The sequence below is a fragment of the Scomber japonicus genome, chromosome 20 (assembly GCF_027409825.1).
Source record: "Scomber japonicus isolate fScoJap1 chromosome 20, fScoJap1.pri, whole genome shotgun sequence".
Taxonomy (NCBI): domain Eukaryota; kingdom Metazoa; phylum Chordata; class Actinopteri; order Scombriformes; family Scombridae; genus Scomber; species Scomber japonicus.
The window spans coordinates 18,938,045-18,954,971 of NC_070597.1; the positions used below are offsets into that span (position 1 = coordinate 18,938,045).

Here is a 16,927-nt window from a genome sequence, read left to right on the forward strand (position 1 = left end):
AACTCCATTCAGGAAACGCGTTTCCTGTGCCATACTGGGCTCCGTCCAGCTATCATCTCTGTTACAATAACATTTCCATGACCCGGCGGGGGTATATGAGCTCCAGAGGTGTAGAGAATGTCAGGACAGCGCTTTGACCTTTTGATTGTCGTGAATTTAGATGGGTATCTAACACTCTGTTGATGTCAGAAATGCAACCTGTGTCTTTTGCATTTACTGTGGCCTTTCAGTCTGTCACTGCTCTGTGTGTGTCTTTCTTCAACGTTCCCAGTTTTAACATTTAAGCATATTTATATTTAAATGGGATTACAAAGTACCTCACAGAACAATAGGAGCAATGCCCAATATACAATAAACTTAACTAGGGAGCAAACATCCACCAATGTCATATAAAAGTTTATATTTAATACAGGTTGGAATTCTTGACTTTGTAAGATATTGAAATGAAGACCCAACTTGTGTTAATTTCTCTATTATGATCTTGATCATTCAAATTGTCAATTGCGATGAAACCCCAGATCTAAATCATTCACCATGCTGGCAGTGACAGCAGTGACTATCAGTTGGTTAGATCCCCTCTTTGATCAGGCTGAAATATCTCAACGATCATTAAATGGATCTTTGAATTGTGTACAGACATTCACGTTCCTCACAGGATGAACCCTACTGACTTTAGTATCACCATGACTTTTCCTCTTGTGCCAGAATAAGGCTGACATTTGTCATTTTGAGCGAATTTGGCTCAACAACTGTTGGATCGACTGGCACGAAATTTGTCACAAACATTCATGCCAAATCCCTCATGGATGATTTTTAATAACGTTTGTGATCCCATTACATTTCCTCTAGTGTCATCATCAGATCAATTTATTTATTTATTTTGCTTATTTATTATTTAACATGCTCACAATGACAACGCCAACATGATGATGTTAGCATTAAGCTCGAAGCGGCGCTGTGACGAAGTACAACCTGCATGGCAGAAATGACAGAAAAGACACAGTCAGCAACACCAGTGGGAAAGCTAAAAAGAAAATATAAGCTTGTGCATAAAAATACACATTCACACATTTATACAGTGCATTAGAAACACTAATTCTCTGACATTTAAGATTTGCACATGCACCATTGGACATTTGATTGATGGAGTGAGGTCAGATTTGTGTTAAATCATTTCATACTGCCAAGTTCCTGCCACTGAAATAAAAATGAAATGCCTTTACTCACAAACTGGAGTTTTATACAACAGAATACCCTTACACAAAGTTCATTCTGATATAGGTGAAAGGTCTGATCAAATGTATAACAGACTGAGAAACAGACTGAATGGTGCATTGTTGATCATCAATGAGCATATTTTGGCCTTGTGGTTGCACTGAAATATAAAAGGGCTACAGTATCGTGTTGTGTTTTTGTATGGATTCATGACTCAGTGGCACAGTAACCAAACAATTTCCTCGAAATATGGTTTATCCATCGAAGTCCTTGCAACTGTACTTTTGTGGTGGTGTATATTCACGCTGTGTGTGTGTGAGTCTATAGAGCCAGACTTGTTCCTCTAGCAGAAAAACAAAGACAAGTGCCTCTTCACTGTGTCACCGTGACTGATTGTCCTCCCACACAGTCATACATACAGTTGGTGCACACACACGAGCAGCACACCAGGAAGCCAGGGTTGCTTTGCCAAGTAGAGTCCGCTACCTCTTACAAAGCTCATGTTTATGCAGGCCTTTTGTGTGTTTCTGGCTGACAGTGATGGGACTTGGTTGACACGCCACGAGTGAAAGGAGGAGAAAAACAAGTATAATATGAGGAACAATGAAAACTAGAAATAATGAGTAGATTGATGAGAGGAGAGGAGAAGCGAGGAAAGGAAAGGAAAAGAGAAGAGAGGAGAGGAGGCTTCTGACAAGTCTAAAGTTGGGAGTGTGTGGATGTGAGAAGAAGAAATAGATGCAGAGGTTGAAACTAAGAGGAGGGAGGTAAGAGTTGCAAAGTCAGCAGTCAAGCGGCAGGTGTGTGTCAGAGCTCCTAGGTGTGCTGCAAAAGAATGCCAGAATAGGCAAGTTAGTCACTGTGCTGGTGTGTTTTTATGTGTGTGTGCATGTGTGTGTGTACACTGTCCACTATGAGTAAAGATCCTGGATTGAATAGGTTCATATATCATCCTTCTAATGGTGTTGGCCCTGAGTCAAATCTTTGAGATATCTTTCTTTCTCTCTCATTATGACTTAACGACTTCAGGATCTGTCTCCATTTAGCTCTATTTTAGCTAAGCTGTCATATCTGTTGAGATTTACTGCAGAGCGATTCCTCCACTCCCACTGCATTTAGCAACCCAAACATGTCTCTACTGAGCAGACAGTTGAATTAATAGTGAGATTTCAATGTTTTCAAGCAATCAGGTTGTTTTTACTCCTTTCAGGTCCCAACATGAGGCTTTGCTCTGGCAGCACACCCTTTCCTTGTGAAGGCGGGCTACAGTCAACCCATAAAATGTTCCAATATAAATGTTGATTTTGAGAGATGGTATCTGTAGAAGAGGTCATGTAAAAGCGTGGAGGGAGCAAAAATTTGTTTAGCAAAAGGAGCATGTCAAAAGATAAGACTGTTTTTTTACTCAAATGGTAGTTACAGCGATTAATTCAAATATTTGCATGAAATTGAATATTTGGGCATGTGGAAAATTAACATTTGGAATGAAAAGAACATTAGAGTGAAAGTAAGGCAGTTTATTCCACACACCTAATGAAGAAATGCAGTAATACTGATCACTTGCTGAAACTTTGGATTACATTCCAAATTAGAACTGGTGCAAAACTCTTTTGGGTGAAAGTTAGAAATTCCTCATTAAAAATGCACTCACATGAAAGAATACGAGAAAAGTTGAACTCAAACGTTAAATGTAATATTACTGAAATTTGATGCAGAAAATACTTTTGATTAAGGCAGTTTCAGTTAAGTTCCACTTCCATAGTCAAATGAATGGCTCTAACTAATGACTAGTTTCATTATAGATTCATCTGAATGTTTTAAAAAATACAAAAATTAGTGAAAATTGTCCATTTGCCAAATCCCAAATTGCTTGTTTTGTTCAACCAACAGTCCAAAACCCCAAATATTTGTGATCATGTTGTTTTTTTTCACTTAATGGTTTTAATAAGGATTGAACAAACAAGATATAATGTCTTAATTAGTGAGCTTTTGACCTGCTAGTAAGTTCTTTTTTTTCTTAAGACAGAGCCAAGCTAGCTTTTCCTAATGTTTGTGCTGAGCTAAACGAACCGTCTCCTGGCAGCTTAAAGTCCAACTGAAATTAAATGGCATTTTCTGTTCTGAGGCTGATAGGATCCTGCTACACAACACAAGAGCCACTGACTGTGAACAAAAACCCACATTAGTTCTCCTGGTACCAGGCACGTCGTTTTCCATTATTTCATAGTACCTCCTCAACGTGGCCGGGGTCATCATAGCACAGCTGCGCAAAACTGTCTGTTGATGTCACATTTTAGTATTGGCTCAGCTTGCTTGGAACCTCGCCAGAGCAGGTACCAAAAAAGCACCAGGTACTATCCCTAATGGAAAAGCAAAAAAAAAAAGAGTCAAGTCGAGCCAAGTAGTGCTAGAACTGTATAATGGAAAAGCCCCATTAGATGCTGGTTTTGGTCATTGCTCTCCAAAGTTCCTGCAACATGCTGTCTGTCCATGACTTGTAGTAGCTACAGCAGTTTATTAATTTGTCTCAGTTCTGTATGGTATATCACTAGTAGCCTGCCAGCTAGTATCAATCAAGCAAACCTTTCCCCTGGCTGAGACAAAAGAACCATTTCTGACTATCGACAATGTACCACATTTAGAGGAGACTGAGTTGTCCTCTATAGAAGGAGTGCCTTTGGATGCTCTGCCTTCCCAGTCCGAGCATCACACTACTGGAACACTCTACCCACACATATACCGAGCTGTTCAACTCTTTCTTTGTTCAAAAAAGCTCTAAAAACACTGGCTCAAACAACACCAGAGCTGCAGTCATAACTAGAACTATAGTTTCTGTTTATATCACCATCAAACATTATGGTGAACAATGCTTTTACTCACTGTTTTAATTATGTGTTATTTATTATGTTATAATATAATGCTTATTTTAATATAGTTTCTTTCTCTGTTTTCTCTTTTTTATTGTGCTTAGCCTCTTGCCTAACTCTGTCACATTTACATTGCAGTGTGAATTAAAATGTAGATTGATGTATACTGTCCGTGCCAAATAAATCTTAAATAGATCAATAAAAAGTATTACAAAAACATATTGACATTATATTAGACTGCGAAGAGGGATGATTAATATTTTGCAAAGTAAAACCATCTATTCCCTCCTAAAATGTGCTGGCCTCCTAATGATGCAACATAACTTCAAAGAAGAACCCGCAGGTCAAGGAGCATCAGAGGCATTCAGAGTAAACGTGGACAAATAAATTCACCACACATTACTGCTGTGTGGTGAGGATCGGGGAGGGTGCTGAGGGTCGCGGCTATATCTGGACCTGTGCAGCGAGTGCCATACTGGGGAGGCCTGGCGGTCAACGGAGCCGCACTCTAAAATAAACACACGCTCATACAAAAATGATCCAAACAGGAACACTCATCCATCCAAGCCAGCCCTCATTAAAGTGGTCCGCCCAAACTCTAATTATAGGATTACAGGGCAGCCAGCAGGACAAACACAGCAAGGGCCTCTGGTTGGATGCGACTTGCCCAAACACACTGATCACTGTACCTAGTGACCCAGGTATCCACCCACAGGCATACGCACACACACAAACACACACACTCCACTGCTCTAACCCAAAACACTAATTTACACAGTGCTCGTCTTTCTCTCCCTCTCCGCAGGTCGCTGTACACACTTCTCGGAGTTTGAACTAAAACACTGACACACGCAAACCTAACAACACATATACCTGGGTAAGTATAGTGCTGACCGCGTGCCTCCCAAACAGACTTAAAAATAACCCCCAAGGTGGAGCAGCTCGGAGATTTAGCCCCACAGCCTGATAGTGGAGGCAAAGCAGACAGGTCCACAGAACTCTTCTCAATAACATCTTATTATAGCCACAGACTGTCTAGGCTTTTAAGATGTTTTAAGAGATGACCTGTATCACCACTTAAAAGTCTTGATTCAAGGAGGAGCATGCATCCATTCATTCCTCTTTCATGCCCTCTTCTCTACATTTTTTGGTAGAGGCAACTCCAGTACACAGGACATTCTTCAGTTTTACTTCCTTCATTCCTTTCTTCATTGGTTAGATCAGTATGATGAAGCTGCATGATTGTATCCAGGTTTGGCATGCTGTAAAACCAGAACTCTTGGAGCACTGAATTCTTCCTACTTTATTTAACAATGCATCTTCATTTTCAGTTTTTACTCATAGTGCTTTTCTTTTTATGTGTGTGTGTGTGAAATTGTGGATATTATAGTGAGATACATAAAATGTGGGATACAGGTAATGTCAACTCACAGATTGTGATTATACTAATGAAAACAAAACAGCCCACATTAACAGTCCACTGTTTTGCCATTATTATTCATGAAGGCATAAATTGTATATTTTGTACACTAATACTGATGTAGCGCCACCGATCTGAGAAAAGCTGCCAAGATGTGTTTTTTTAAAGCCCTTTGGCATCCTCTTAAGGAACAATGAAGTCTCTATGAATATTTACATTTTTCCTCTAAATGAGATGCCAATTTTTTTTTTTATCAACAACTTCCATCCTTCTGTAAGTAAGAACAAAGTGACAATCACAAGCAGAAAACATCTCTCTCACGCAACCCTAATATGCAATCAAGCAGTATGTCAACAGTGATTTGTGCTGACACCGATGAGTGATAATTGCATCAACAAAAGGAATATAATTCATTCAAAAATATCATGAGAAGATAAATGAAAAGAGATGACAATGGAGTACAAATGGTGTCAAGAACAGTAACACAGTGAAAATGAAAGAAGAGCTGTTGGGAAGTGAGAGCAACTCTGAGAAAAAGTCTTGTGATTGAATGTCACCTGGTTTCAGGAGACTGAGGGTGTTTTTGCACGAGTGATTATCGTGACAGTTTAAACGTGTCTGTGTTTACACATCTAGCTTCTGAATAGAGCAACTGTAAATGGAGGTAAGGAGGGGTTGGCGGAGGAGGACGAGGAGGACAGGGAGAGTGGAGGAGACGGAGGAGCGGGCGAGAGAGCGGCGTGAGGCTTATTGGGGCCAACAGAGGGCATTGTTATCTGTAATATCCATTCAAATGTGCCGTATCAGATGCAGTGAGTGCGGCGCTGCTCAGGGATGGAAATTAGTCTTGTTCTCCACTCAGCCCTGGTCACGCCAAGGGCAAATTCAGACAAATGAATTTACTCAGACAATACATATGGAGAACCAGCGATACAGAGGGATGCATGAATGGCAGGAACAGTGGAGGGATGTGAAGCAGGGAGGTTGGACGCCTCAGTGTGCCTTCCAACTGTTCTTACTTTTTCCCCCCCCTCCTTCTCATAATACTAAATAACTGTCAGCATTTTATTTTCATCCAGTTCAGGGTGACCTTCACATTTCATTTTAACATTTCTGCGATGGTTACAACTACTGCTGCTGAAAAAAAGTCCTACAGTGATTATAACCATCAATTTCTAGCATCTAAAGCTCACACCATAATAAATCAGATGAGATGTCTATTGTTATTATAATGCAGTGATAAAGGGAAAAAAATCCTTCCAACTTCTTATGGTGCCCAATTTTTTAAAGTCAGTCCTAAAACAATAGTCATATTCCGAAATGAACATGGACACAGGTTTTTCTTGCTGTAATCATTACTCCTGTTCATACTGGCCATTAAGAGATCCCATTATAATGCACTTTCAATGTAAGTGAACTCCACAACCCTCCTTCTGTACAAAAAAGTATTTAAAAGTTTATTGGAGGCTAAAGTGAGTCTTCAGTATTCCAAATGAGTAAAATCAAGTAAATATCTTTCAAAGTTAGTCTTTTCAGTGCCTTATTATCTCTTTTTGTTACAATCCCTCCACTGCAGCTGAAATGGAAAACACAGTCCCTATTATATAGACTGAAAGTGAACTAATTCAGATGGTTGAAGCCTTGTGTTATTTTCAGACAAACTTTTAAACACATTCTTGCTCAAAATAAGGAGAGTGGATTTTGTTCCCCATCATTACACATTATGTGAGCAAAGCTTTTTTCAGTGTTCTTTAGGGCACCTGGCTATTGTTTTTAAGACTTAAGACTTATAACAAAGAAAACCGGTCCTTCAATGGGACAGTTTAAAACAGGTAGATTGGGTGACATATAATCCAACAAGGAACTCTAAACAATGCATTGCGTGCTGTCACAACTTCCTTATTCATTACAATACATGAACCCAAGGCACAGATGTAGTCAAACCTGTTAGTACCTTTCTGATGATGGAAAAACTCTAGTCAAATGAATAGCAGGAAGAGATAATAATAAAGTTCTTTTTATATAGAAATATAAGGAAATAACTGTTGGTATTCATTTTTTGTAGTAAATAGAGATGATTGAAGCCCCTTTAGCCTGCGTTCATTTGACAGACTTTGTTCAGTAGCAAACGCACACCTCACCCCTCACTGTGATGGTGCAGATAGGAACACGGATAGCGCTATCTCACTATCCTCTGAGCTATCTCACTGAGAGACACTGTGAAGTGTAGAGGACATAAATCTTGTGTATATACAACCTGTGCTGTAGTCAGCTATGTGTTTGGATGCCCTCCTCCTCCTCCTCCTCCTGATCTTGTCTGTGCAAGGTGTAGGTGCTTTTAATACTGTTGTCACATGGGATCTTGGAGGATGGTGTTTCTCAATCAGTCTGTTATGTGACAGATTGTGATCAGAAGGAGCTCTGTCAAAAACAAGTCATGTGAACACTGCAGACAAACGGTGATATTTGACAGTGGAAATCCCGGGGTTGGATATGTTAGTCTGGGGATCCTGTTTTCTCACATGGTGCTTTGTCATGATGGCTTGCCTTTCTTCCTAATAATAGAGCAAGATTATTAATATGGTAGAGTTGCAAATTGTCATCTCACAACAGTCTGCTTTTATTAACATATTTAAAGCTTTAATGTCACTTGACAGCATATGAAATGAGATTTTTTTTTTTAATGTATTGCTGTAACGGCAAGTGAGTGAGGATCATGCAGTTCTCTTGATTCCTCCTGAAAGGCTCTGCAAGAATTGCACAAGACAGGCCTTGTGAGGAACCATTGACCCATCGACTGCTGTGATCCATGTCTGACTGACATCAATACACATTCATCTCTGCTTGTTTCACCTTAGGCTAGTAGGCCACAAGCTACAGTGGCTGGCGTTAGATCTGGACAGGCAACAAGCATCACTTTGTCTTCTACACTCTGCACTATCACTGACATCAAACACCAGAGGAGGCAATCTGATGGACCTTTTGCTTTGTAAGGAATTAGTCACTGTTAAAGCGCCCTAAAATGTCAGTGGTGAATGTATCTTATGGATGTAAGCCCTCCATTACAGAGTAATTTAAGGGAAATGGGGAGTACTCCCTTTATTAGAAATACAACAATCTTTCCTCTGTGTCTGACACAATAGACAATGCTGTATAGACGGTTTGCTGGATCCATTGTTAATCGCTTGACACTTGATGCTTCTTTCTGGAAGAAAGCACTCTTCTGTTTTAATTTTACCTCTATATCAACTTCATTAGCATTTACAACTCATGTTTTGTTCCACTGCCTAAATCCCCCCATCGAGCACATCTTAAGCTACCTCTACTTCTCTTTCTTTCTCACAAATCTATTCCTTCAGCAGCCATGTTCGTACAACAATCTCCCTCCGTTTCTCTCTCTGAGCTCTTTTAATTATAAACTAATCTTGGGAGGTAATCACGATCACTTACCCGTGCATATATGCCATACTATGAAGTGCAGGCACTTTATTACCATGCCTTTCCTGCCTATTAACAGCCACTAGGAAGCAGGGATGCAGCCATAATGCTGTGCCAATTAACCGTAAAAGAAGAAACATTAGTGTGCTTCCTGGATATTGGACAGTGTATTTGGCTTTCATGGTCATTTATTTGGTGTATGTGCTTCATGTGATTCAGGTGAAGGGTCAAAGCAGGAGAAAAGCGTGGAGTTAGTTTATTCCTCTACAGCATACATTTACTCTAAGAAAGCCTCTAAGAAAGTGCAGTGCTGAAAGGTGCTGTGTCGTTTTCATTTCATGCGGCCTTTAAACATTATTGAAGATGTGATTGGTGCTGAGTGGCAGCAGTGCAGGATGGAACTGGATCCTCAGACTGATGAGCGGTCTAATAGGCCTGTCTAATGTATCATCGATGGATTGACTGCCGTCTCAGAGGAGACATTTCAGAGGGATTCCAGCAGATGAATTTCAGGCACAAAAAAAAAGAAAAAAAAAAAGAAAGAAAAACTGCTGCATGTGAGCCAGACTTATATTGGCCAGTGAAAAGACGCCCTCTTCTTGCACAGTCGGGATGTGCAGGGAGGATTTATTCCAGGAGGAATACAGACGAGCTGTTATGCGCTTCACATGCTCTCTCTCTCTCTCTCTCTCTCTCCTTCTCTCTCTCTCGCTCTCTCTCCACTCAGCCAATCTGCACATAGTGACGCTGCGCAAAGGCTGGATCTAGCCTTGGCTTCATCATCATATTTAACACACCCACCAAGATTCACACATGCTACAAGAGGTACGTTCTCCTATCCCGCTGTACTCCTAGAGGTTGCTTGGCCCTTCGGGGGGGATTTCTGTCTCCTGTTACCTGTGGCGAATTGTTCCGTTGGCTCGCCTCGGGTGATTAGTCCGGACTCTATGTGACAGAATTACGCATCTTGGATCGCTGAGGTGGATGAGTGCACGTCGACTACTTTTCGGGGACTTTCCCTGAAAACATTTAAATGTGAAGAGATTCAATCTCCGTACATTTTTTTCCGGGCAGACGTCCCAGCTGATCCATGGCTGCTCTCCCCGTATCGGATTGAGGTTAGACGGTGAGACCGATGCGCGCCTTCGGACCTCTTGGACACGCACGTTTAACGGATCGTTTCCCCCGCGTATCCCAGCTGTGTTTGGATCCTACTCACTTGTCTGCGACTCTGTATTCCTACTGAAATATTTGGTGGTCGACAGGAGAGAGGACAGAGGCAGTGTGAGGAGGATGTGGCTTGCGCAAATCGACCGTTGGTCAGAGCCGACTCGACCTGCTTTACCTGGACGCTTGCGGATGATTTTGCGCTTCTGAGATCTCTGAAATCTGGACATCCACGCCAACAAAAGCAGGACTCTGATGTTGAAAATACAAAGGCTGAACACTGAATCCTTTACTCAAGACGGCAAGTGAAGATGGGTCCTACGTGTTTAATGTATATTTCATTAGATTGGCGTCCAGTCTAATAAACATCATCAGCGATGTAGTCAGCTTGTTCATCTGCGTGCTGATCATTTGCAGTAAGTACTCACATCTGCTCAAAAGGGAGACCATGAAGATGATCCTCCTGCGTAAATTCCGGGTTTTGATTCTCATGGTGTTCCTTATTGCATGCTCGATGCACATAATGATAGACTTGTTACCAAAGCTGGAGAGGCACAGCAACAGCGGCTGCTCCTGCTCCCACACGCCGAGCGAGGAGCCCCAGAGCTGGGGAAAGCAGAGTTGGCCTAACAAGCACACCCTGCGGATCCTCCAGGACTTCAGCAACGAGCCCAGCTCAAATGTTTCCTCCCACTCTCTGGAAAGGATCCCGGTCACAGGCGACAAAACACAGGCTCTCAGGAGACTGGAGCACTACGGGCAACGTGGTGACAGGAAGAGACAGTTCATCCAGGACGCTGCCGTGACCAAGAACATGCCGGCTCGGAGTTCAAGGTTGTCGGCTCTCTATGACCATCCCTTATATAAAAGATCCTCGCCACCTCTGACAGATGAGGACACGCTGTTCAACGTCAACACGGACATCAGATTTGACCCCAAAGCAGCAGATCAAGAATGGTAAAGTGCTTTTCTCTTAAAGTCTCAATCACAATCAACCCAAATGCACCAATGAATAAATATTTTATAATTTGTCTAAAAAATCACTGCAAAGGGTTCATAGGTGAGTTATGTGCAATCACATTAGTCCACTTCTGCATCTGTGCTCTTGGGCTATTGCACAACACCTGTCACTCTTTACATAAAAAAACCTGATGATCCTCTTTCTCTCTCCTTTCCTCCCCTCCCTTCCTCCCCCTTGTCACCTAGGAATGGGGAAGGCAACATAGATGAGTTCAGCCCAACAGGGGAGCTGACTGCCGACTCCTACCCCAACTGGCTCCGCTTCCACATTGGGATTAATCGATACGAGCTGTACTCCAGACACAACCCAGTCATCGATGCTCTCCTAAAGGATCTGGTCACCCAGAGGATCACAAGCGTTGGTGAGTCATACTCTCAGCCATGCAGGAGGGCTGGACTGCAAAGGTAGAGGGGTGAAATTATACAAAATAACACCCTGAAGAAACACTTATTAGAGTTTTCGCTTTTAAAATCTGACACAAGCCATTGTGGCATACATTTTTGGGGTGTGTTTAAGGGCAAGGATAATCAAAATTGTGCTCATGTTGATTATTGCTTGCCATGTCACCCTAGCTGGAGGGCATAGTTTGCTGCCCACATTAAACAAGCTTTTTGGGAGTCCAGTGTGTTGATCAAGGACACAGATATTGTATGTGTTAATGGATTAAATCAGTGCCCTTTGACTCTGATTTTTTCCGGTTCAGGACTGTGCCTCTGTGGTTTGCCATGCAAAGACAGGTCAAAGTTCAGTGTAAAGGGTCCTCTACAAGAGGAACATGTTGTTTTATAGTCAGCCAAGGAGGAATGTGTGCCTCTAACATACAGTAACTGTGTCTACAGGTTAATAGTGGGAGGAGGGGCTGCTTAGTGATGGCCAAGTGTGTTCCTCGTTGCCACAGGCGTCACTGATATGAACACACACCCTGACACACACGCAAGCATGCATGAAGATGGAAGCCGGCTGCAGGCTATCGCACAACAGTGCTCAATCTGATCAGCCTGCATGCTCCTGCTTTACGAGGCTTTAGGAATAATAAAACACCACAATCTTCTCTTGTGTGTTCCTGCAAAGCATCACAGCCAAATATATCAAGCCTCAGAGAACACCTGGTCTCGAGATGCAAATCTGCACAGCTACTTGACGGTTTGATTCAAATCTAATGCTGTGGCTTTTATTTGATTGACAAGAGTGCAGAAAAACTAGCTTTATGCAGACAGGCATAAAGCCTTGGCTGCTAGTGAAAGTAGATACCTGACAGAGGCGATAATCCAAGCTGGGGCTGTTACATGGAATCTATTCCTGTTTTTTTTCCTATTTAGGGGGGGATTGTCTTCCTTTTTGGCTCAGACCAGCACCCAAATTCCAAGAGTGCTTGTCGACTCAAGGTCGCCCATCTTGTGCTTGCTGTAAAAAGGGATTGCAGATTTCAGGTTTATCTGCCAATGACAAAGCTGTAACTGGCCTATAGCAACGATTAAATACTTAACTGGGAGTCAGATTAACTGTTTATGAAAACAAGCATTCCTGCTTGGTCATCAGAGGAAGAATTTGTTTCCTATTTTCCTTCTTTCTACTCAAGATGTTCTCTAATTTTCTCTGATTTTCTCCCTCTTGCTTTATGCCTCTCAGCCTGGGTGGATAGAGGAAGCAGTTCTCAGCGTCTCTAGCCAGCTAAATACATGGTGGCTCAGTAATTACAGAGCCTTAACACAGGCCTGGGGCAGAATACCAATAGAAGCCAGTAGAAGTTGGTTATTATCTGAACTTAAGGATAGGAGTGTTTGGATGTATTATACACCATAACCTCTTATGTGCAAAATTCATCAATGGAAATGTAGTGTGCAAAAAACATTATTACAGATGATAGTAAAAGTCTTTGATGGGAATACTTTGATGGCTTCAGCACACGGCCCTACAAGACAAAGAGGTAAACATGTTTGTAACATGAAATATGGCTTGCTTACTGTGAGGAAGTATATTTTCACTCTCTGTATACAGTTTCTGAGTTTGTAACAATTACAGTTAGATGTGCCTTTATTTAAAATGTCTCCAAACATCCACAAGAGCATGCACGACTTCACACAGCAGCAGATGAGGTCAGAAGAACATTGATCTTTTCACTTGTAATTCTTTTCTCTGTAAACATTGTGCTTGTCCTCATGATTCCCATATGTAAAAATAAATGAGAGCATTGATTAAAGAAGGTTGTTCTTTGGCAAAAGGCCACCAAAACACAGTTTCCAATCGATCAGAGAAGAAATAACAGGCACAGCAGCTGCTGTGCTCTCTTTACAGATTTCAGTGTTTTAGCCCTGTAGTCCTTCACTCCAGCGCTGAGCACAGTCCCACGAGTGCCTTTAGAATGCATTATCATGTTCAAAAAGGGAGAAAACATCAAGGATAGATGGATGAATAGAAACACAAAGAGACAGAGCGAGAGAGAGAGAGATAGACCCTCCAGAGAATACACACAGAGAGTAAACAGAGGAACAGAGAGCGTTGGGCGAGCACTGGCTGTCCTTCACCCCCTCACTCTCCTTTCCCATCAAACAAAACACTGTGACATCAGCACTCAGTCTTTTCAGAGCACACACAACAAACACAAACACATATCTCTGCACATATACACGCTAATATACACACAACCGCGCTCTTCACCAACGTGGCAGAGGAAAGTCATGTTTCAGGCTTCAGGTGTGCTATAACACATCTCTAAAATGTCAATCAAATCAGTGACAGTGAATATTAGGCTGCGTTATATAAACGGGATACATGTGTTTATGGATTTATACTGAGTCTCTTATCTCTGAGCTTCATGTGTTTTCTTAAATAATGTTATGTCTTGTTAATGATTACTTGCTTAATGGATAATGATCAACAGAAATATCAGATATTTGGTCTTGTTTTATTGGATAATAAGTAGCTCTATAGTTCAATTGTAGGCTATTATTGACCTAGTCAATGCTTGCTTCTGGTAGGTTAAATGTCAAATAAGCCTATTTGTTGATTGATTTAAATTAATCTATGGCGACTGGTGGATGCGGTCTATGACCGTGCTTATCATGCTTAATGTGTTTTTTGTGTTTTGCTAGCATGTTCATTTTTGTTGTTTTGAAGAGAAATGTTTTTCAGTAAGCAGCTGAAATGAAATACATGGACTATGAAGCTTTATTGAGGCAGTCATCAATAAACGATATGCCTGAATTCAAGTTGGCATTTTCAAGAAATAGACTGAGCCACATTATCAGTTGATCATTTATGCCTTTTATTAGGCAGAAACATCAAATATTCATTGCTTCCACCTTTTCAAATGTGAGAATTTGCAGGTTTTCACTGTTTAGTGTCATTGTAAATTTATATGTTGGACTGTTGGATGAAAAATGTAAAACATTTCCATCGGGTAGAAATGTTTTCACTGTTTTCTATGTTTTTTGAATAGTTGTTAGGCCTACAAGGCCTTGCAGCTTACCCAACATGTTTGGCTAGTTTTGAACTTCAGCTTGGCGAACTAGCAAATATTATTAGCTAGCTAATATGTAGCTAAACTTTTGTACAATTTTAAGTCCAAATTAAACAGCATCATATTTAGTTTTACACGAAGAGAATATGATATGATTTTGATATAAGGATGCAAAGAAATGTATTATATTGTATATTTTGGTATATTGTAAAATAAGTACAATATCTGATATATCTATCTGTGATCTAGAAAGGTTAAAAATGCATTTTCTAACTTTAACTTAAACTCTAGTAGGTTAGTGTGTGCCAGAGCATGAAAACTGTAAGTCTACATTACCACAGCTAATTTCGTCAATATTTGAAGATGCTTTCAATCAATTGACTGTTAATAGCGATGTTGTCTGTTTCACTCCAACAGCAATGAAGTCTGGAGGCACCCAGCTCAAGCTCATCATGACTTTCCAGAACTACGGCCAGGCTCTGTTCAAACCCATGAAGTATGTTTATTTGCTTTTCTATCAGAAATGCATTTAATGTGTTAAATATTGTATATGTGATGAAACAGTGCCCACTAGTCCCATTGTTCCTCAGGTCAAACTGCCCTCTCATCTCTAACGCTCCACTAGGCAGGGTGCACTGTCTTTGGTCCAGTCTCTTTATGAAAAAGCAATTTCTTCTGTATCGTGTTAAAGCTTGAGTGCCATTTCAGCATAAAACACCAACTTGGCAGCTTTCTACCTCGACTGACTTCCTCTTCGCATCTCACCACCTACTGACTCTCCTCACCACATCAATCTCATTTCCTCATTCTCCTCTCTGGCTGTATCAAATTGCTTTCATTTCAGCACAACCTTGATATTCGATTGAAGGCCGACATCATTCTGCTGTGTCAGAGCCAAATGTTTCACAGGCATTTCACCTGATAGGGCTTTCAGGTGACTCATATCATCCTTTAGTGGCCATGTTGGAGGTCCTCAGCCCTCAGGCAACACTAGCTGTGTCATTTTATGACTGATTCATCTGATCGATTTTTGGTGTTTTGATAATGTCAAATCATCTACTCGGCTAAATGCCATTGTCTTGTCGTCAACGTGTGATTTGTGTGCTTGCTAAAAGCAGTTGTCTCTTCATCCTACCTCCCATAGTGTCCAACCTTGACTTTTTCAGCCTATGTGCTTTTAGATGTATTGTTGCAGATATTTTCTTACATTCATCTTTTTATGTTAATTGTTGGTCTCTGCATTTGTGTTGTGGAAGGGCCTTAACGATGGCATTATTGTCAGTCGCTCCACCATTTTATTTCAGACTCTGATATCTTAACAGCTACTGGGTGAATTGCTATTAAATCTGGCACACACATGTCCCCATCAGGATAAATTGTAATAACTTTGGTGATGCTTTAACTTTTCATCATCATTGCCGGTATTACATTAAATGTTTAATTTTGTATACTTTAGTTCATGACTTGCAAAACTCATTCCCATCAGCCTAAGTTATATTTAGTATTTAATACTAATTTGTTAGCATGCTAGCACACCAAACTGAATGTGGTAACTACAGTATTATTACTGATAAACGTTAGCATGCTGGTATTGTCATTACGAACATGTTAGCGTGTTGACGTTAGCATTTAGCTCAAATCGCACTGAGCCGCTAGCATGTTTAATTATTGTTGAGTTTCTTCCATATTGGTCACTGAAGTAAATAAAAAGGCAGCTGAAAAAGACCAAAAGTTCAATTTGACTTCGCGTTATCTTGCCATCCAGTGTAATTGACAAGTTATCAGATGAGTTTTATGTATGTTTATGAGTTTATGAGTTTAATTATTCTTTTTTTGGCATAGCGCCCCGCTGTAACTGAAAGCATCAGCCTTTCAGATGTCATTTTCGTTCACCTGGGCCGTCACATGTTTTGTTTTTATTTACACTCAGCCACTTCTCTATAATGATGCCAGACATGATGGCTGGGAGCTCTTTGGATCAACCGCAAAACCTCTGTTCCTTTCTTCATCTCCCTCTGAAGCTTATTCCAGTTATGACATGAGAACATCCAACCAGTGAGGCACAGCATATCATTAATGTCACATACAGAGGTGAGCAGCAGAGAAAGCAACACTTTCCTTTCTTTTCCTACTTAAGCTTACCTCTGCACACCTTGTAATACACCTTGGCTTACTTTTTAGAGGAGATAAATCTACCCAATGGTAAAACTGCTGTTGGCAATGTTTGATTAATTCACATTTCCTTTATCCACACTGTCATATTTAGATGATAACGCATCCCCCAAGAGAAGTGCTCTTAGCTCCTAATCCCTCCTCGATTGGTGGATTTAAATGTCACC

General features: G+C 40.9%; 1 protein-coding gene across 1 annotated transcript in view; it reads left to right on the plus strand.

The window, feature by feature from the left end:
- Window positions 1-9,775: 9,775 nt before the first annotated feature.
- Window positions 9,776-16,927, plus strand: part of fam20cb (FAM20C golgi associated secretory pathway kinase b) — a 48,313-nt gene continuing 41,161 nt past the window's right edge. The window contains exons 1-3 of the mRNA XM_053341801.1: window positions 9,776-11,064; window positions 11,314-11,489; window positions 15,006-15,084. Coding sequence (XP_053197776.1) covers window positions 10,556-11,064; window positions 11,314-11,489; window positions 15,006-15,084 — 764 coding nt within the window. The 5' untranslated portion in view covers window positions 9,776-10,555. The remainder of the gene's footprint in view (window positions 11,065-11,313; window positions 11,490-15,005; window positions 15,085-16,927) is intronic.